Source organism: Leguminivora glycinivorella, chromosome 12, assembly GCF_023078275.1.
Source record: "Leguminivora glycinivorella isolate SPB_JAAS2020 chromosome 12, LegGlyc_1.1, whole genome shotgun sequence".
NCBI lineage: Eukaryota > Metazoa > Arthropoda > Insecta > Lepidoptera > Tortricidae > Leguminivora > Leguminivora glycinivorella.
Window position 1 is genome coordinate 7274157 of NC_062982.1, and position 23242 is coordinate 7297398.

At 36.8% G+C, this 23242-nt stretch overlaps 2 protein-coding genes across 3 annotated transcripts in view; one reads left to right on the forward strand and one right to left on the reverse strand.

Annotated features, from left to right (window-relative positions):
- LOC125232161 (85/88 kDa calcium-independent phospholipase A2) overlaps nucleotides 1-5694 on the forward strand; it is a 37836-nt gene extending 32142 nt beyond the window's left edge. For both annotated transcript variants that reach the window (XM_048137789.1, XM_048137788.1), the window contains exons 11-16: nucleotides 94-237; nucleotides 1374-1497; nucleotides 2007-2152; nucleotides 3314-3429; nucleotides 4242-4467; nucleotides 5500-5694. In XM_048137789.1, the coding sequence (XP_047993746.1) occupies nucleotides 94-237; nucleotides 1374-1497; nucleotides 2007-2152; nucleotides 3314-3429; nucleotides 4242-4467; nucleotides 5500-5519 (776 nt within the window). In that variant the 3' untranslated portion in view covers nucleotides 5520-5694. The remainder of the gene's footprint in view (nucleotides 1-93; nucleotides 238-1373; nucleotides 1498-2006; nucleotides 2153-3313; nucleotides 3430-4241; nucleotides 4468-5499) is intronic.
- Nucleotides 5695-13618: 7924 nt separating this feature from the next.
- The window catches only part of LOC125231736 (protein cueball), a 30931-nt gene continuing 21307 nt past the window's right edge, over nucleotides 13619-23242 (reverse strand). The window contains 6 exon segments of the mRNA XM_048137298.1: nucleotides 13619-14221; nucleotides 16258-16366; nucleotides 19769-19960; nucleotides 20347-20532; nucleotides 20740-20892; nucleotides 20894-21803. Coding sequence (XP_047993255.1) covers nucleotides 14111-14221; nucleotides 16258-16366; nucleotides 19769-19960; nucleotides 20347-20532; nucleotides 20740-20892; nucleotides 20894-21803 — 1661 coding nt within the window. The 3' untranslated portion in view covers nucleotides 13619-14110.

Here is a 23242-nt window from a genome sequence, read left to right on the forward strand (position 1 = left end):
CCTAAAGAACTTATGTGTTATATACACAACTTCTTACTTGCATTTCGCCACAGTTCATATATTTTACATAACTAATTTTTGTGTATTTGGTAGGTACGGAAACCGTAATGGCCGACCTGACTCATCCAAAGCTGATGATCCTAGCTTTGCTGGCAGACAGGAAACCAGTGGATTTGCATATATTTAGGAACTACCAGTCAGCACAGGAAATACTGGATGCGCATAACAAAATTAGCCGTAAGTTGATCTTTTCTATATTTGGTTGAACTGAAAGGTCATCACACTAATTTCTACAAAGAAAAAACCGGCCAAGAGCGTGTCGGGCCACGCTCAGTGTAGAGTTCCGTAGTTTTCCGTATTTTTCTCAAAAACTAGTAAACCTATCAAGTTCAAAACAATTTTCCTAGAAATTCTTTATAAAGTTCTACTTTTGTGATTTTTTTCATATTTTTTAAACATATGGTTCAAAAGTTAGAGGGGGGGGGGACGCACTTTTTTTCCTTTAGGAGCGAATATTTACGAAAATATTAATATTGTAGGAAAACGGTATTAATAAACCCTTATTCATTTTTTAATACCTATCCAACAATATATCACACGTTGGGGTTGGAATGAAAAAAAATATCAGCCCCCACTTTACATGTAGGGGGGGTACCCTAATAAAACATTTTTTCCATTTTTTATTTTTGCACTTTGTTGGCGTGATTGATATACATATTGGTACCAAATTTCAGCTTTATAGTGCTAACGGTTACTGAGATTATCCGCGGACGGACGGACGGACGGACGGACAGACAGACAGACAGACATGGCGAAACTATAAGGGTTCCTAGTTGACTACGGAACCCTAAAAAAGACTTCAATGCCTTGGATTGTTAGAAAGGTTTTGTGTCAGAAAATGTCGACGAAGATTGCAATCTTTAAGCGAAGCGGATTAATAAACTTGGGAATTAATGTATCATATCGACTATCGTAACCTCAAAGGAAGGAAGAGACGATATAGCTCAAGACTCAACGTGGGTTCTGACAAAACACTCAAAACAGCTCTCATTATTCTCCATGTCTTAATTAAGCTATCTTGTCTCGTGAGATATTTGAGCCTATAGCAGAGGTCTCCAAACTTTTTTGCCTCAAGGCCATATCGCTCCTAAGGAAAAAAAAATGTGGTAGTATTTCGCTCAAAGACGCTCGCTCCCACGGGCCGCGCCTAGGCGGTTCCTAAATCGATTACGTGGGCCGTGAGCGGCGGCCATGTATTTGAGCGAGACACAGCGATGGGACTTTTCATTCGCACGTATGGCTGTCGCGCTTAGCCCAATGTCGTGGCTGAGCCGTTAAATTTTGTTGCTAAAACATAATGATAATATTTTCAGCTCGTGTGAACGAAGCGGGTGACGCGATAGGGCTTTCCCCACCGCCACCTCCCAGCCAGCAGCTGGTGTGGCAGGCCGCCCGCGCCACCGGCGCCGCGCCTTCCTACTTCACCGCCTCGGGCAGGTAACGATCGCACCAGATATTCATACAGCCCGCCTAAGTGCGTTTTCACATTATCCGATCTGATATCGGACGTAGGAAGGATTTAAAAGAAAAAATCAAAGATGGCGTAAACCTATGGTCGACTGCGACACAATACTATTGGCTAGATTTGGAATATCAAGCTCTGTCAATACAAAGCGAGATAATATATATTCACAACGGTCATCCCTCTTTTAGCACGCGCTCCCAAGAAAGTGAGGTATTGACAAATTGACAATAGGAAAAAATTTCGAATTATAAGACTTCCTTTGTTTCAGGATCTCATACTCATTTGTTTAACCTAAAGCAAGCGCCTATTAGTTTCTAACAAAAATCGCATTTTCTATGAGTCTTGTATTACGGATCACGGCGTTATAAGTTTGACGTGGCGTCTGTTTGTGTGAGTGTGTCTATCTGTGGTATTGTAGCTCCCGTAGCAATAGATGAGGTAAGTAATTAAATAGCTATAAATTTAACTGTTTTGTTCACAGATACCTCGACGGCGGCCTAATGGGGAACAATCCAACTTTAGACGCGTTATCAGAATTAGCCGAAATGCGGCTAGCGTTGCGGGCTACGGGACAAATTGAAGAAGCGAGCAAGACTGACCTAAAAGTTGTGGTTTCATGTGGCACAGGTCAGTATATTCATAGGGTACCTACAACTACTTTCAAATTTGAGATGGATATGGTATTGTGAAATGTAGTTAGTAACAAAGCTATGAATACAGCCAAAATGCCAAAAATATGTGTACAGAACTTTATTGCCTGCACATTAAGGTGTGTATACGTTTTTGCCACTATTTATTCACAGCTTGGTTGCTGACTGTACTGCGTCGCCGGTATTATGGTGGCGGCGGTGGGTCACACTCGAGCAGCCCAACTGGCAGGGTCGCCATGTAATGTAAGGTGTTCGGGTTATAATGATGACACCAGAGTCGAGTAAAATACTAATTGTTTATGTAAGAAAAATCCAGTTTATAATATAGGTACCATTACAACAAAGGAAGTCATTTCCATCAGCTGTGTTAAGACGCTGAGAACACCCAATGGCCTTAACGCTAGCGTACACTGTCTATTCGTATGGGAGTAAGTGAGAGCGCGATGCCACTAAAAGAGGGCGGCTAGGTACAGTCAGCAGCAGAAGTTGCGTAGCGGGCAAGGTGTTCAAAATAAACTTGACACGATCTTATTTTTAAGACAATAAGAGCGTGTTAGGATCATTGTGAACACTTTGCCCGCTACGGAACTTCTGCTGCTGACTGTACAAAAAGTACGGAAAAATATTAAAATAAAATAGAAAGATGCATTATTTGTGCAATATGTTTCGTTACTGTTTTAGACATGTACATTTATGTTATTGTAATTTTAATTAAAGACAATTATGTGAATAATTGAACGACATAGAACCGTTTAATGACGAACTCGAGCCCAATCTTAGGCAATTTTTTTCTATCGAGCCGATTTCATTAAATCGTGTATCGAGTACGGCTATGTTCGTTGAAATATAATGAACAATAACATATAATTTACTTGCCTTACTAAAACTAGTAGTTTTTCTTAAAAAACTGCGCAAGTAACATCAATTTTGCGCAATTGGGTGTTGTCAGCCCCTCAACAGGCGGGTGGCGCTTTATATGACAATCGACATCAAGTATATCTGCGAAAGTACAATCTACCTTCGCTGTCGGTCCACACAAATGTTAATCAAAGACAATCAAAGACATGATCCTCATATTAGTTGAAAGTGCTTTTGCTGACTGGAGGAATCTGTTCAAATGATTAGGCTTTTTGTGCAGGTATAAACCCGCTGTGCAAGATCAAAGACTTCGACGTATTCAAGCCAGAAAGTGTGTGGGGAGTGGCCAAGCTCGCCTGGGGACTTTCTGCTCTTGGAAACCTCCTGGTAGACCAGGTACTTAGACACTTTCTTATTCTTTTAATATTTTCCATTCTTGCAATGCCGGAGCAGCAACTCTGAGTAACAAAACTACCAAAGCTTGAAAACTTTGTTTTGAATAGGCTCCAAGGATATTTTTTAACGCATTGCTTACCAACCTGTTTGATGAAAGAATTTTGAAGGAAGGCTTATGATAAAATCCAATATTGTAAATCCTAGTTTGACACCTTTAATCCTAGCTACCCTCTCTGAATTGTAAGCTTCGTGGCTCTTTAATAAGACCCATATGTAAAACCACTGGATAGTGTTTAGTGTGCTCTTTTCTGAGTAAGGGCCAGTTGCATCAACCACATTTGTGTCGCTTAACTTCAAAGTTGGGTAAATCCAGCTTTAGGTTGATAATATAAAAAAGTATAATATGATTTGAAAGATAATAAACCTTATAGACACATTGACAGACACGTCAACGTAATGCAGCAGAGTTCCATAGAACTCCCCTTACAATAAAAAGCGAACGTTTTAACGGTGACAGACGGTTTGATGCAACCGACCGTTAGGCACTGGTCCCACCGCGAGTTAGTAAGTTATGAGCCATCGGCTATAAAAACGAACAAAAAATATAAGCACTCCCATGCAAATAAAAGAGACACGGCGATATTGATAGCTCACCGCCGGGCGAGTAACTGTAAACATCGCCGTGTCTCTTTTATTTAAAGATAATCGAGTTTGTTTTTATAGCCGATAGCTTATAGTTAACTAGCTCGCGGTGGGACCAGTGCCTTAGATTAGAAATCTCTGACTAAAAAAACATTAACTTACGTTTCCAGGCAACCCAATCCGACGGGCGCGTAGTGGAACGCGCGCGCGCCTGGTGCTCGACCCTCGGCGTCCCCTACTACCGCTTCTCCCCCCCACTCTCCAAGGACGTGGCCATGGACGAGCGCTCGGACGAGACGCTGGTGCGCATGCTGTGGGAGACGCACGCGTACATGCGCGAGCACCGCGACCGCGTCGCCGAGCTGGCCGCGCTGCTGGCCGAGCCCGTCGGACCAGGTAGTACACGAGCGGCGGCCAGGTGGCGCCACTCACACAACTACAAGGGGCTCATTTCTCGAAACTACAAGCAAAGAGGATCGAGTATCATAGAGAGCTACTGTCAAAGTAAAATGTGTAATCACCGTGCATAGACTGCCATCTCTTGACACAGGCTTAAAACTTTTGAACCTCAGTTTTGACAATTTGGCCCATATTGTTAGCTTGATATGTGTCAAAATGTCAAATATTAATTTTAGCGCCATCTAGCCGAGCGCTCCCCAAAGGTATAACGCCATCTAGGCCACCGTACCTTTTTCTCTAGGGCTTTGAGGTACGTTTTTTTCTTAGACTTTATCCGTCTATACGGAGTTACATACGTCTTTGCTACAAGTTACAATTTACGAACGGTAGCGGTCTAATATGACAAGTTTGAAAGAGACTTCTTTCAGTTTTGAGAAATGGGCCCAAGATGTATGCGAGAGCATGTACTGGGTGCGAGTGACAGAGATAGCACTAGTGTTAGACGCTTTAATTGACATATGGTACTACAGCACCAGACTTGTGTACTTTTTCACAAATTTAGACTTCTCCCGTATATAAACATGTGAGAGCCTGAGAGGTATTATACCCAGTTTAAAAAATAAAGGTTTACAAGAATCTCTGAGGGTTTAACTCCACATATCTGTTTTCTATTATAGATCTTTTTCAGCAACAATCGCTCTCTGAATGTCACCACCATTTCCCCAAATGATCAAGCCATATCTTAATACAGATTCCGCATATCCATAATAGGCAGCCAAAATTGTGTTATATAGTCTGACGTTTCCAAAAGAGAATCTTACACATTACTTATGATCATTTCAATTTAAGTAACTGTCAACAAATATATATATGCCTACAAATCTTGTAATGTAATTTTCTTTTAATGTATGTCCATTACGTATAAACTATTCGTTCTGTTTAATTTTGTTTTGTCAGTTAGCACGCTCAAGCCAGTTGACGATAGTAATTAATTTATATATATTGATTGATTTTTTTTATTTGTTTCAGGTTCACAGAATGAAAAATAACGGTAGTCTGCAGTCGTAAGTAACAGCTTATCGGGCCGATTCGATTCGTATTGTCGGAGATAAATTATTTCAAATATTATAAATTTATGGAGTATACATGGTGGCTCATTCAAATCGGTCAGTTTGGGAAAGTCTGAAACTAAAGACTGTATCGTTAAGTATGAAGACAACTTTGAGTAGCCGTATTTATTTGCTATTATTTTTTTTTTCTTATAACAAGACATGGGCTTAATAAGGCACATAATAAGGTACACATTTTGTCCTAGAAACTCGACGTAAAGCATATGGTTTAGACAGTATTGACTTAATCCTCCCGAGTACCAATTACGATTCCGGACAAATGCTACTAGAAAATTCACAAAGTGCGTAAAAGACGATACGATTGTGAAAAAAAATTGTACGGTGCGAACCTCAACGACACATGATCCACAAAGCAGAATATCTGGACATAGTCTAGCCACTGTTATTTTAAAAATATAAAGTTCAGGATCTGTGTATGGCGGTCATTTAGAGAATGTGGCATGGTGCTTACTCTAACTCCGACTTTGATGTCGAATTTGACTATCATACACTGTTTATATCGATCTGGTTTAGGCACTGTTCAAACACCACGAATATCAATTAGACTTTGGCCTATGGCTAAATTTTTTATCTGTTTCTCTTATCCTGCTCTCATCAAAAATTTACGGCAATCCGGAACGTTGCTCAAAAATGCGTTTTTTTTAATTATATAAATTCACCGCATTCATTCTGAAAAACCACGAAGAGGACTCTTAAAGAATATATTTTAAGCATATTAACCTTTGTTTGTTGAAATCGTACAGTCATTGAAATATTCTCAAATTAAGCCAGAAAACCGAAATTTACTAGACCTTAATGAAAGTACCATAAAGTCCCTAAAATAAAAAAAATATCAGACCTTCTTATATTAAATAGTGCTTACCTTCAGATCATACTCTCGGAACATAATAATACAAAATTATGCACATGTCAACATTTAGACGAGGTTTGTTATTGTCCTTATACTTAACGATACAGTCCTTATAAGACATACGAAGATCTGTTCTTAGGAACCATGTCATCGATTTTAATAAAAAAAAAAACTGCATTGATACATTTGAAAAAAAAAATACTGTACCCAGCTGGGGAATCGAACCCGTTTGTTTTGAAAATAAAAAACAACTTACGTTTTTTTTCTATTCAAATGTCGATTGTGTAGGTCTTAAACTGTAAATGTCTCTATGAAACATGATGTTTTTAAAATGAATTGTTTTCACATAATTTAATTTATTTTAGTAGATGTTCGATCGCAGTGACCATCGTTAGACTATTCAAAAGCTTTTTTTTTCAAATGCATGAATGCAGTTTTTCTTTCTATTAAAATCGGTGACATGGTTCCTAGGAACAGATCTTCGTATGTCTTATAGTTTCAGACTTTCCCATACTGACCGATTTGAATGAGCCACCCTGTATAAGAAAGTTATACGTTTAGTGAAATGTATTTTGTTGCTATATCAATGATATGATATTATATAATTATAATAGCTATGTTGTACCAGTTATTGGTCGCCGTTAGAGTATAAAATGGAGTATTTAATTACTAGTAGCAGATCTCTATTTGTGCTGTGTTAACATTTGTATTTTAAATGTTCAATATCAGAGTTTTGAATGATTCACGGTTATTTTCATTAGACTTATATTGACCGGGATATAGACCAGTGGTAACGCAGCTGACGTGCGCGAAGGAGGGTAGATCGCGCGCTGTCTACGCAACTTTGTCATCCACCCGCCTTCTTCAGTTTTCCGTGGTCATGATGCATGCAACTGCGTCGAAATATCGCTAGATCGACTAAAATCAAAAAGGCAATCACGGTCTATATCCCGGTCAATACAAGGCTAATGTTCAATATCAGTAACTGTGTAAACATTTATTAAAAATGCAGGAAATAAAATCCTTTGTAGTTCAAATATTTGCAGGTTATATCTTTTTTGTTTTAAGTATTTATTAATTAGTTCTTCGTACGTTTTCGTTTGAGTTTCGTAATTTATCTGTTGTTTTTTTTTTGTTGTTTAGTAGATAATACGCAGTTATTATTTATTTTATATAAACGGATGGATATTAAACTAGTATAGGCATAATTTTAATTTAGCATTTTCACAAATTTTAACATAATAATATGAAACAGTGTTAAGTTACTAATTATTGTCTCTTCATACTGACCAATTAAACTGACGTGAGATACGCGTATTCTAAAGTAATACAATAGTATGAAATATTATCTAAATAAAATAACATATATAAATAGAATATCGAAGGTGGCAAAATATAATAATAGGTAACGATCTTATGATTGATTGATATAAATTTATTATACAATGTAGTAAAATAAAAATAATGAATGAAACTCAGTACCACATAACATAATGTTTTGAAACAGTAGCTATTGTATACTATGTACAGTCAACCAATCTGAATACTAGGCCACTGTAGAACCCTTTTCACAGTAAAAATCAAACTGACTTCTATACCAAATAAAGCAAGGTGTCAATACGACAGGGTTCTAGAGTGGCTTAGGATTCTAATTGGTTGACTGTATAGGTCAATTCACAAGAGCTGGCATGAATGGAACGAATGAGTGGATGGAATCATGCATGTGTGTGACAGATTAACCAATAAAATAGTATAGGTGAAAAACATAAGAAAGTCACCTGTTGTATGTGTTAATGACGTGTTCGAGTAGAGAACACATATTTAAAATTAGTAACACAAACAAAACAAACGCCTATTCGAACACGTCACTCACACATACAACAGGTGATCTTCTTAAGTTTATCACCTATAGCTCTGTGCCGTAGCCGAATGGCATTTCTGCGACGCGAAACGAAAACGAAACGCCGCGAAAGGTAGTCTGGCTCTGTCGCGCCAATACGCAAGAGCGATAGAGATAGATATCTACGAGCGTTTCGTTTCGTGAGCGTTTGTGCCATTCGGCTACGTACCCTGGACAGTTACGACTGTATATCGATACAGGTGTCACTCATACAATCAAAGTTTTGTCATAGATTAAATATAAGAAGATTATACCATCCCATACATTAAAATGTCACCTAAGAACGTGCGAAAGTAGATGGCGCCACTAAAAATAATGCCTTATTGTCATCAATTATATTTGTAGACGGCGTTGTGTCACTTTCGACATAGATTTATGAGTTTTATGACTCGAAAGCATGCGCGGTCATGGGGGTCATGACCCCCTCCTGGAGCTCAGGCTGGCCATACAAATAGACCACGTGACCCCCCCGGAGGGCCTGGGCCTTTACCACGTGACCCCTCCCCTGGGCACGAAGCTGGATCCGCGCTTGCTCGAAAGTGACACTTAACGCAAATATACAAGTAATCGATGGCAACAAGGCATTTTTAGTGGCGCCATCTACTTTTTGCACGTTCTTAGGCGGGTCGCATTTTATTGTATGAGATGGTATAATAAAATATAAATCTATGGTTTTGTTCATTATTATATTCGTGCCAGTTTTCCTAAATTGACCTGTACGAATGGTTAGCACAAATATTTGTCTATGTGCATTTTAAGCATACAGCCTTATTATATCAAATACATAATGATTAAGCAAGATATAGGTTTATATAAAAAAAATGCTTTGTTACAAAATTACTAGGTTTTTAATGAAAATTGCAATTATATTGTTATTGAATAGTTTTGCACAAATATACCGCGATTTGCAATAAAGATTACCTTACAGATATTATTCATGGGGAATATATAATAATATCGTACAATAATTCATCTCAAGTATGTTATATAATTAGTTAAAATATTATATTTAAATATATATCTAATATATCTTTCTTCTAGATGTTAATGTTATTAATTTATTAACACATTTAGATTAGTAAATCTCTTTGTCTAGTATCAATGACATAATTAAATAATTAACTTTAAATTAATATTTAAAATAAAAACATATTTCGGAACAAAGAACTTTAGATTGTTGTAAATGAAATTATACCTACCTATTTCTTTACTAATTATTTTGAAAGGAATTTTCTCATAATCTCATGTGGATACTTGCCCAAAAACGCTTGTAAATGGATGTAAAATGAAGTAATACATAACTTGCAAAGAATAACGGCCGGGCCACGATATTTTTCTAAGGCGGCAGCGGCTGTAGAATGGAGCGAGACACAGTGATCGGACTTTTCATTCGCACCTATGGCTGCCGCTCGCCGTTGCGGCCCTAGTGTGAGACCTAAGTGGACGCTGGGAGCGGAGCATGGGGGCGGGCTCTGCCTAGTGCACTCAGGACACTTAATATGAGCTTCAATCGTTTGACTTGTACGCCGTACGCCCTGCCTCGCTGCACGCCCAATATGAGCACTCAGGCCTTAGTGCGTTTTCACATTATCCGATCCGATATCGGATGTCGGACCAATATCCCATACATTACAGGCGCCATCTTGGATTTTTTCCATTGAAATCCTTCCGACATCCGATATCGGATCGGATAATGTGAAAACGGACTTACACTTAAATCAGTGTCATGGCCAGGCCGTAAAATAAACTTTGTTAGCCTTACACCATCTTGTCTTACGCCGTTCTTGCGTCTCATCGCATCGTCTACTTCCATATCGATAAGGTTTGATTTCGTATGCGTCGCATCGCCGTCGCGTGACCATCGCGCGACCGTCGCCCACGCAAGCCACGGCGTTAGTAATATTACTGTATACATCACTAAAAGCACATGATTATTAATTTAGTTTAAATTTATATTTTTATTTGAAAATATCGAAGTTTATTTGTAGTCATAAGATTAAACATAATTCAAGGAGCAAATGTGATAAACCTAGTTCATTTTATAATGTCGCTCGGCTGAAAACAATAAAATATGAAAACAATCATTTCTATTATTTTTAAAATCCCTATAGTAATTTTAGTATGTATTTCTAACCACTAGTCTGATGGCATAAAGCGTGGGAGTGTTTTTTAAACGTCATTTTATAGATGATAATCATAACATAACATTCACAGACACTTTAATGTCTATAATTTACTACTGATGTTAAATAAGGGCCTGTACTACGAGTAACGGCCACCCCACACTAGCGTCTTTTGAGTATAGGTGTCTAGTGAGCGCTATAAAAATGGAGTCGCTGCTAGCGTCAACAATGCGTCGAGTAACCAAACAGTTGACTAGAAGCCGACGCTCGAGAGATGTTAGTGGTATTGTACATATTTTTTAAATTTAGGGAAATAGTTGGGATAGGATAACATAAAGACAGTGATATTTAAAAGCATTTTTATTTCTTTATAATAAAACATTACTCTAATGGAGGCTTATACAAAGACTCAATAATATCACATTTCTGATGTGGATATTATCAATCCACGAACTAAACTAATACTAAAACTACCCTATTATATGCCACTAAGTACCAACAATAAGTTTTAGGTGTAGCATCACTAACCTAATCACTGCGTCTCAAGTGCCTCTTCGAAAATGAAAAAATGTAAGTACATTAAATTTTATAAGTAGCAACTGAGATTCTAAAATTATTTCAAATTCCGTTTAGAATTCAACGTTTCAAGAAATATTGAGGTAACTTGATAAATAAATTTAAGTTATAGGAACATGATTTCTTAAAATTTAATTTATAAGTCGAAAAGAAAACTGGTATTATGTTTTAAATTAAGGCCCATAGAAAAAAATGGATTTAAGTAGCTTCAGTTAGCGTCTAAGTACTAAGGCACTGAGAGATGTATGTTCTTTACTTTTATACATACGTAGAGACTTTTTCGGTTTAGATTAAATATGGTTTTATAGTACATTTTATAATTTTTTAGAGACAAATTAGATTTTCATTTAGGTAGGTACTGCAATAGTTAGTATTTTTGGCATCATCAGTTTTTAGCACAAACTGTTTGAAAGTTGTTATAGATTATGGTAGTGGTAAAGACGTTACAAATTTTTTGATAGTTAAGACAATGAGCTGTATAGTCAATAGACTATTATGTGCGTTGCAATAGACACGATCGGTATATCAGTATTTATTAGGTCTTTAGAAATTTTAAGACAATTGCTCATTATTAATTAACGCGTATTCAGAACTGAATTGTGATCCATAGATTTATCCAAGTACTTAAGACCAACAATATTTTTTTTATTATATCAACATGGGCTTTGTTCGTTCAAATTACTGAAGGTAAACAACAAAAAGTATGTCTCTCAAGCAAAGTTATGACTACTTGGTCATAATTATAATTTATCAGTAAATAATTACTTTTCCTATACCAGAGGCATGTTCTGAAGACTTTATACATATCATTAAGTAGTTCTTAAACAACAGGAATATTTACAATCACTAAACAAAATTTCAATCTAAAGATAAATAATTTTAATCTTTATGTGCAAATCTAAGTTTTCCAGTTCTGAAAATACTTAATCCAAAAACATCAATTCCATATGAGAGTTGAGTATTTCCTACGGACTATTGATAATAGATAATATTTTTGCTACACATTTAAACTCGATCATCGGTATTACAAATAGTCAACAATAGTCAACCTAACATAACACTATGCCATGGTTGAACGATATCAAATCGTATTAATCACAAGACAGGTACGATTATTTCTCTCAATTGGACATGGTTTGATGGCTCAGTGTTACATTAGACTGAGTTAATAGTTACAAATGACTTATAATGTACAAATTAAAGTACACCGAAACCTTTCATAGGCATGTTATGTAAGGTAATCTGTATAAATAAAATAGATGATGGTTAGTTGATTACTGACAGCTTTTATGGCCAAAAAAACAAGATATTTTTTATAAATTCGATAGTGTCAAAACAGATAGAAAATTGTCAAACATAAAATATGAAAAAGTGTATAAATAGGTACATATGTCAAATTAAAATAATCTGAAAAAAAAAACCTGTATGATTCTCAGGAATTTAGTATAATATACACAATGAAATGAAATGTCAAAATTAACTATTAGGCAACACTCACAAATAACGATTGGGCATAATAATTTATTAAATAACTTTTTATGTCTAATTAAATAAAAAAGGTTTTAAGTCTGGGAAAAGCAAATAATGCACAGGCAGTGTTGCGCATAGAGAAGAAAAGGAACACAGTAATTATATTTCCGTAAAATTAATCTAGACATACTTTGTATGTGCTCGTTATCATATAATTAATTTATAAATGCTCTATTTATGTACTACTAACCCACGGTTGGCGGTAACCAAATTAGGAAAATAAAGTTACTCGATATTTGGCACCAAAGAAAATGGAACGTTCACGAATCACACATATGAAACTGCTAAGCATGTTTAGGAAAAAATAAAAATAAATGTGTAAAAAAGCTTACCGTAATAGTAAGGCGTAATTTATTCTTGCTCCTTAATTCTTAAAAGGCACTATGGCTTAGCTCAGCGTTATTTTTGCCTAAACATGTTAGCTTTATAACTGAGCCTTGAAAAGATCCAATAAGTAAACTGTTTTACTTTAGGATTTTTCCATGGCCCCGTCTCAATATAAAACATTCAGTAGATGCACGCTGCGAAACGGCCTAACCTACTTTCCGCTCACAGTTCGATGCCCAGGACCATAAAGAGACTGTATTCAAATTAAAAGGGTAGCACTCAAAAATTATAAATTATATTAGAAGTATTGAAGTTTCACTGGTGCATGAAATAATAACTTTGGCAGCAAAGGAACCCAACTAGCGTCCTTGAGCATCGGCGTCGCTAGGTAGTTGCGTCAACGTTGCGTCGAGTAGTAAGTAGCAACGGAGATGATTAGACACCGACGTTTGGGAGTGGGTATCCCTAAAATATCAGACAAATACTAGCCTAGGGCAGAAAAACCGGAATTTTATTTTGTATCTCGAATCTAAATTCGGCGCTTGCTTAAAAAAGGAGATTCGCAAAAACATGAAATCTTTATAAATGTCTTTAGAGTCTTGTGCATCTGTTACTCGTTCCGATTATAATCATCTCACAAAACACAGCCCTGCAACGATGGCTACAGATTAACATAATCTAACAGCGCATCCCTTATCACAATATTTTGGTCTCCGCCAAAAACATCATCCATTTTGATATACCTAGGAGGCGCCATTTGATTTTTACCTGTCATTTTTGGAACTATAACTCCTACTTATATAGAAGTACTTATATTATCGGAGTATTTTGGTATCTCCATGAAAAAAGGTGGCCTGATTCTTGCCACTTTCCTACTGTAGCTTTACTTACTGTATCTAAACTGTCTCTTTTCTGAAATTAATAGACAATGGAGTATCTATCTATTAGGAACGGTATAACGCTGCCATAATTCACAACCAAAACTCTACTCTCGAGTCTTCAATTTCAGAAATAGAATACGGTTAGATGGTGTAAAAAACACTACGAGGCGCGGCGGCTAGAAACAGTGGCATGATGGAATCCGCATACAATTTTTTTTGCCTCAAGCAATAATAAATTTCTGGGTATAAGTTTGAATTTTGTAAAAAAATTAAACCTGGCGCCTCCTAGTGTTGATAACCTATCAATGATAAGCAAATTGAATTTAGAAGTCGTCCGGATGCTCCATATTAGCGATTAAGTTCCTCTTTTCTTCCTTGCCGGGTTTTGCGTCGAGTAAAGTTGGCCGTATCGTGCTTCTGGGCTCGAAGCACGGCTGTAACAAAAAAAAAGATACAGTTATAGTGTTACATAATTATGTTTTGTTTTTTTTAATAGCGCTTCGTTTCAGAAGCTAGTATTAGCTTTCTATTCTACCACTTGAAGAATATCACTGGTTGTAAAAGACACTTGATTGAACTAAAGTTTCAATTTCAATTGTGGCTCTTTAATTTTTGAAATCGACATAGGTATGTAAATCTTTATTAACTTTATTGCAACGTCAATTATGCAATTTTTTGTAGTCATTAACAAAGCAGATGCGAGTAAAAAAGCTGTTTTAATTTTTTCTCAGCGCAGTGCTCTTTATATATTTTTTTTATGATTGTCATAGTTCTTGAATAGGAGAATGTGTAAGTCAGAACCAGAAGCATACCAAGGATTCAACGATTGTTATCTACAGTTTAGTATCAGCAGTTCGATCTATGTGTTTCGACTAAATGCCACCATTAGCCTGATATTTCCATATAAGGAACAGTAATTATATCTACTAAAGGTGCAAAGATTAGATTCAATTACATTTGTTTATCTATTCCATTCCGTAGAAACTCATAAATCGATTAAATCTGCCCTATAATGTTAGTTGTTAGTATGCGTGTCCCTTGGCTAAAGCAAAGTGATCCAAATTTTAACCTCAAATGCCGGCTGTTATTCGTTGCCGAATGCTTGCTCGATTCTATTTACCTGTGTAAAAATGGTTAGCTAGTAGAAAATCATTCTTTATATTTTTTTAAATTAAAATTTCAGTTAAGTACTCGTATTTTGTATTTGAACTCTTATAGCTTTAAAGGTATTGAAAGATATTTAGTTAATAAATTCGTTTAGTAAATTGCATAGTATCATATCAGTAGTTTGATACATCAAGGACATAGTACTTAATTTGATGATTATATTCATGCGTGTGTTAACTAATTTGGAATATCATTAATGCAATTTGCTATATCCTAGTTATTACAGTATCCGTAGTTTAAGTGAAATCGTGCGATTAATTAATTTTTCATCACACCCGCACTTTAAATGTGCTATTTCACGCAGGCGGAGCGTGAGTTATAGAAAAATCGTTCTCCCAAGGGAATAATGAAATTTCTTGTACCGTACTTAACTTTTTTACATCTATTTACATATTTTTTACATTGCGAATGTGATGAAAAACATTGTGTGTAACTCGGGGAGTATGAATATTACTAACTCGAGTCTTTAAATCGCTCCGGCAAGCCGTCGCGATTTAACTTACTCTCGTTAGTAATATTCAACTTCCTCCCCTTGTTGCACAATGTACTATAATTGTTCAATGCGGTTCACTCAGACTCAGTGGTTATATTACATAATATCAACCTTCGTGTCCATGCGAGGATGCGCATAAAACTGCGTGAAATGCACACATCTGCTGGGATCAAATGAATAATAAAATACAAGTTTATATTATTAGTGATTTTGTATGTATAATCACTAAGCTTGGCTTATATTTTGTAATCCAATAAGGATCGGTTGTGCCCTAATGACAATGAGTGAAATCCTAATAGCCCTAATGATTTTTTCTTACCCTATCTGAACCTAGAAATACACATGATAAGTCGCTTTGTTAATAAACAAATATTGCATATATTTTCACGAGGTGCGGGTAACAATGCAACGATCTCTAAACATGAAACGTATTTAGTCACTGTGTGCTGTGTTATATGATATAGGTTTTGATGTAACAACATAGTCCAGTAATCTTTGTGTTGTTATTTGCATTGTTATGCAAAGAAGAGTAGAATTCGAAAGAACGTCCCCCATTTACAATTAGTAAAAATGTCATTAGGTAAGTAGGTACTTATCTGTCCATATTTATAAGGTACCTAAATACCTCCCCTCTCTACTGTTCAGACATAGTCCGATACACAAACCATACAATTTCGACACAATTTGATAAATAAGACCTAGTTTCGTGTAATAGGATGACGCTCGATCAAAAATTCTAAGGCAGTTTAAAAACTTCAAAGGTTTCTAAACTTGTTTTCTAAGTAAGCAGTTATAAATGTAAGTACTTACAGTTTCGCAGATATTCATGTTACAGCAGTTCTCAATAGTAATCTCGCACTGGTCAGGGCGCGCTGTCAGCGGCGTCACATTCTTATTCACTATGATGCGCTTCTTTATTCTGAAACAATACGCATGATATCAATATAAATGTCAACAAAAGGCGTGTGCAATGAGAAACGAGTCGCAAAATCAGTGGATAAATCTGTCGTACTAAGGGTCTTTACACTACCAACATGTTTTAAGCGTCGACTTCTAGTCAGCGCTTTGGAAAATGGCGTCGATGAGCAGTTGCGCCAACGTTGCGTCGAGCAGTAGCCATTGAGTTGACTATGACTAGACGCCGACGCTAGGGAGACGCTAGTGTGGTGTAGCTTTAAGAGCGCTTGAAAACAGACCCTACAACGAAATACGAAAATTGCATTATTTCCCTTTTTTGCAACAGAAATACTGATAAACAAATTTAGACTTTTTATACACTGTATTGTCTTATTTTACTTTGATGTTTGTTTTTGTCATTCATATGGGTTTTTTGCCTGAATTAAAATTGATTTATTTATTTATTTTTATTTATTTAGATTAAGCAGTAGTTTCTCAGAACAGTACCTAAATCCTAAATACACAGATTTAAACAATATTTTGTGTGCTACGGAATAAGGATTAATCAAGCAAAGGAATTCTGTACAGTAACACATGACAGACCTAATGGTTTAAATGATGCTTATTGTACTTAAAGGAGGATCCTCTGAGCTGCAAAGCCACAGAGAGGCATACGCTTAATTAACATTGAAACAGGCAGTTGATAATCCATTTGATACACCATTTTATTTTTAATCAGTTTGTGTACGATGTGAGTTATTACAAGATTAGGCACCTAGCCAGTCACTTATATAATTATACCCACGATTACATTATCAATATCATGCGTGTGAACTATTACAATGCAACATATCTAGTATACTTACCTACTTAATATATACATATGTAGAAAATCTTCGTAACCAGTCAACTCTAGAATTTCCCAAACAGAATGTATGTAGGTATGTTATTATTTTGGATGTATTGATCGATGCATTCAATATTCGGTTATAATTTGAATCCATTTAAATAAAACTGGACATAGAATTTCCCAGACAGAATGTATGTAGGTATGTAATTATTTTGGATGTATTTATGCATGCATGCGCTGGCCCCTGGGTCAGCATTTATGCTGAGGCGGGACCATTTCGTGGTAAACCCGACATACTTTTTTTTTTCTTGGATTATTTATTTGTAATTATGAAATTACTTATGTAAATAATTTATGTGGTTACCATGAATAAACTATTTAATCTGAATCATTTAATATTCGGTTATAATTTGAATCCATTTAAAGAAAACTTGACAATTGACATTTCTCGCTATTCGAATCTTGTGTTGGCAGCTTCGCAGTCGTCAAAACGTTCTAGTTTGTCGCTCGCCATACAGGTTATTCATAAAAAATTACAAGTAAATGTTGTTTTTACAACAAAGTGGTACGTTATACCGGCTGCGGGCAAAAATACGTAATGTGTTTATAACTAAGTATGTATGTTACATTTGCGTATGGAAATCTCCAAATCACTGATAAGACTATTTCTAATTCTAACATACGCAACGAAATACCCCGTGTTTACCCCGATGACGTAGGTACACATACGTGACGTACTTTCTAAGGGCTTTAATGCTATGCTAATGCTAATATTATGCTTCACAGCTTTTATAAATTGTGTCATTCACAAAGACACGTGCCTTGGTTCATATTGTCGTGCAATTAATGGTTAGATTTGTAAAATTCGCGCGTCATTCGTATATAAAAGGTTTTACTCAATTAACATGGGTTAAGCCGAATTACGTACGTCATATGATACGTAGAATAACAGGTTTTAGAGGACTTACAACTGAGAAGGCGTGTACAAAAAATAAGTTAACTTTATGCACTTTTGTTCAACAATTTAATATAAATTTTCCCTAGTTGGAATGTGAACCGCATTATGTAAAAACAATAATTGAGTATTACTTAGTCATTACACACTATTTTAGTGTGCATATTATCTATTTACCTACTTTTCAATATTCATTTACGCTTAATTAGTAAAATATATCTTGGTTTGAGAAAATATCTATATTTAATTTATGCAAAAAGTGTTCGTTGGTACGGAACGTAGGTAGATACCTGATATTCTTAATAGTAGCAACAACTACTTACCTGCTCTAACCCTTTTAATTTCACAAAAAAAAGCGCGGCAAGCTCGCTTAACGTTCAATTATCTAGCAATAATTCTCATTATTTATTAGGAAAATAAAAATACCAAAATTCGTAAGTACATACGATTTATAGGTAGAGGTAGAGGGCGTAAGTTAGTTTTGTATGGATGATATAAAAATCCTATTACATACCAATGAACACCAATTGAAATTATAAGCAAAAATATAACACCAAGACAGTGTAATTTCTATTTTAATCAAAATCAACCAAAATTTAACTACTTATGTAATTAGTTGGCAATCAACTTTATTAGTGTTTCTCAATCATTGAGCCGTTTAATAAAATATCAAAGAAGGGTCAATAAAAACTTCAAAATCAATCTAACACTGAATACTTTAACAGCCCAATAATCGAAAACATATTATCCAACTGTCATAATCATGGTTTTAATCATGTTTGTCATCAGGGACATCGTCTTATGAGGTCCAATTAAATTTTGACTGCGATACCAGAAATAATATTCATATCCAAGGATCACTTTCACAATTTCAACCTGAGGCGGTACGCTCTTTAAGTAACGTAAACCCTTGAAATGAAAACAAACGGATGCACCCATTAGTTGAACACACAAACGAACACAAATGAAGGGCGTTTAAAAAAAACAAATATACCTATGGACTTGTTTGTGCCTCCAAATTATCGTATCCGTTAAAAGCACGGAAGTAACTTGGGCTGCTGCTCCAAAGACACCTGAATGTAGACAATTTTATGAAGGCAATACCACTTTTACTGTTTCATAACAGTAACAAAGTTCAGTGAACCTTTGACGGGTATGGAATAGCGTTTATTTTACAGAAACATAAACCGAGGCTTGTAGATTACCTTGAGTAATTATTGCAAATTGCGCGAATCGTAAATAGTTTCTATCGTTACTTTACAATTTGGTGCATAAAACTTGGCAGGTAAATTCACGAAAACCACTCGCAAGCTTTCTCGCAAGAGTTTTTTTTATGACACTTCTGCTACACCCAATTGACATCCAAGTATAGGTACTACTCGTATTTTTATTGAGACTTGAAAATTTGGCCAACGAACGTTCATATATATCAAGGCATTTACAAAATAAAATTACAGTACTAACTTGCGTAATTTTTACAGACTTTTACATAATTGTTTCATTCAATCACTCAAATTCCGTGAATTACCTGCAAGAACCGCTAAGGTATACAAACTACACCTACAAAAACAAAAGCATTGTTAAGGACTGAAAACCATGCAAAACTGTTCCATCCTTACCTCGGCCGCTTCTTCAAATGCAGGATCTTCGTAATCAGCACAGCGCAGACCAGGCACAGAAGACCACATAAGATCCCCAGAACCATGAGGATAGGGTCTCGCACAGAGTCCCAGCCTTCGTTGCATGGGATCACAAACTCGTCGGTGACTTCTGATAGTGACGACTTTGGGGTCCTATTGTTTTTGGTGCAACTGAAACATTTTGATCTTAGTTAGGTTCCTTTATTTCACCTAGTTCTGCGAGAATCAGGTATAGTAAGCAGATTCTCTGCTTTTTGTACATAAGTTATTATATTAAACAACAATTCAACATATTATTTTGCATGCTATGGATCAACATACCGCCTTACAGAAATTTATCACAGGATTATCGCACTTTCGAAAGATTATTTTGCTGTTGAATCGTTATAAGTTATCGCCAATCTAACCTAACTTACCTAACCTAATCCAACGAGTTTAGAAAAAATCCAGTTAAATACCCGATTTTAAGTATTTAAATATAATACGAAGTTGTGATGTGTGATTTCTGATCATAGGTATTGGTGAGATCGGTAAATTATCAACTGCTGTGAACTTACTTGCAAGCCTCATTAACAGGACCCATTCGTGGAGTCTCCACGGTCTTCTCACAACGGGGGCCAGTGTGATCCCCAATGCACGTACAGACGGGAGAGTTGGTCTCCACAGAACAGATGCCGTTGTTCAGGCAGAAGCCTTCGCACATGTCCACCTCGCACCGCGCTCCTGTGAAGCCTTTTTGACACCTGCAATGAAATGGTATTTGAAAATAACTTGAATTTGAGATAAATAATAATAAGCTATTGGGTGTTTAAAACCATCGGGATTTTAGGCGGTCCTAAACCACGTGACATTCGATATACCTACATTAGAAGGAAGGACGTGCACATAATGTAAAAAAAAAGTGTAAACTTGGAGGCAAATAACATTAGCAGAAAATAAATATTACTTACCTGCAAGTGGGTTCCCCATGATTCGCGTCAAACGTGCATTCTCCTTGGAAGCAGAAGTTCTGACAAACGGAGGTCTCGCATCGATCCCCGACATAACCCGGAGAGCACGTACACGCCTTCCTGCCCCTCGACCTTGCGGCCGTGCAGGCAGAACAACCCCGCGTCCTGCGGGACGGCAAACGAGTTGTCGATAGCCGAAGTATTCTGCGATAGACGAAGCAAATTGCTACATTCAGGAACCCCGGCAGCCTGATCCGATACTAAGTAGTTCGCGACAATTCCAAAAGGAGTGGTCTTGAAATCAATCAAGTCTTCCGGTTCTGTGTTCTGACGAGCATTCTTTGGCAATTTCCACACTTTCCTGAAACCCCAGTCAACCCAGTACAGACTGTCGTTAGAGACGGTTAACGCATTTGGCTGATGTTCCGTGCCGCTGTGTAGAGTCCGTCTGCTTTCCGGCGTTCCGTCCAAATCTGAGCTCTCGATCGAATAGTGAATGCCCTCTTTGTCATCGGCCCAGTAAATTCTTTGCGTCTGTTGGTCCACAAATATGCTGGTTGGCAAATGAATGTTTGTAGATATGATCGTTTTTCTTTCTGATCCATCAAAACGAGCTCGCTCGATGGACGCGCCGGATGCTACGTTAGTGTTGGTCCAGTATATGTAACCTCTACAACTATCTACGGCAATAGCTCTTGGAAGTTGGTCACCTAGATTGATGAGGAGGTTTCCGTAGTCGCTGTTTTTGGATCCGGGTTTCAGATCGATCCAGTAAATGCTTCTCTTTTGGAAGTCTGTCCAGAAAAGAAGGTTCTGTACTGGATCGAAGGCGAGGCCCTGGATATTTTCGGTGGGGCCCTTTCGGACGAGGGGTTGGTATTTCTTGGTGGCGAGGTTGTAGCTGAAGATGGAGGCGTTGTCGTTCTGCTTGTCGACGAAGAGCAGCATGTTGTGGACGGCGTCGTAGGCGAGGGCGGTGAGGTCCCGGAGACGGCCGCTCTCAGACCCGGTTTTGTTGGAGCCTGTGTAGAACTCGAGCTGGTCTCCAGATGTGACAGCGATGTCTGGAACAAAGAAACGAGAATATTTAATGAGAGTTCATTTTCAGATAGATGTGTCAATGAATCTTGCAGATAGCTTTTTTTGGTTTAAAAGTAGTCAGTTATATACACAAGTAAGTACATAGATGTATTAGAGTACAATTGGCATACTGTACGTCAGTGTACGCACTAAAAGTAGGCTTCTAGGTAAATACCTAAACCTAACAACATGTATTTTCTCACTTGAAAGATAATGTGAAACGTGATTTGCATATTACATTGCTTGAATTACTTTTCATAAGTAGGTACTTGACATGAAAACAAACACATATTTTTTGGAAATAGGAAGCGGCAAATAAGTAGGCAGATAGATAAAAAGCATAAGAGCTATTGTTATTACCTACCACGTGCTACTACTTATTTACCAAAGTAGAAACGTATGTAATTCTTTGATTACCTGCCGTTTCATCTACCCATAGTCTCATAAAGAAAAAAAATGGTTTATTGCAACAAGTACAAGGCACTTTACCGTGGCAAAATGTTGCAGCGCTCAAGACATATTTCGATTGCCAATATAAATTCTAATTGACGATCAACAGCTATTAGTTTGATCGCGGTCTGGCCAATAGTTTCGTTTCTCTATTCAAAAGAACCTAATCACATAACAGTTAAAAATGTAACAAATAATGCAGGTTCGAGTAAAAGCACAAGTGCCAATATTTCAGTTTGGCGACGGCTCCGGCTGCGTCGCTTGACCGTGACAAGGTGAATGCAGAGGTTACTCACATCTTACGTAACGCTATCAATACAATACAACTACACCTCCATTCCTTTGCAGGTGAATTGTGTTCAAGTTTTTTTTTTTATCAGCATAGGTATAGGCTATATAGTGTCCCACTGGTGGGCAAAAGGCCTATTTTCTTCCACTACGCTATCGCTTGCATTGTTCAAGAAGTAGGTAAAATAAATCATTGTTTGTAGGTTGTAGCCTTGTAGGACACCGTTATATCAGCCCCTTATCGCTTATAGCCACAGCGTGTTAAAGAGTTTGTAGGGCCACTTGCTCCAACGAATAGAGGGTTAACCCACCATTTTATATGGAATTTGGTGGGCCTTTTAGAGGCCTACGAGTATGCCTCTTCCAATAGGCCTTATTTCCTTGTGATATCGCTATATCAAATGTATACTGTCTAGACATTCAATTTCTGTGCCATTTCTTGTCTTGTCACAGTGACTATCTTACTTTATGATAATGTTTAATGAGATATCCAACATGCTCCTATATTGATTGTCATCGTGATAAAGTACTTGGTATCTAAATTGTATTTATTTATATTTCTGTTTTCAGCCATGTCTTTAGGTCTCCTTATTTTGAGCATTTTAATCATTTTAAAACAGTCACATGTCCAAAAACTTAATTGTATAGGCAGGTAGGTCGCACAATGATACCTAAGACCAGTAAC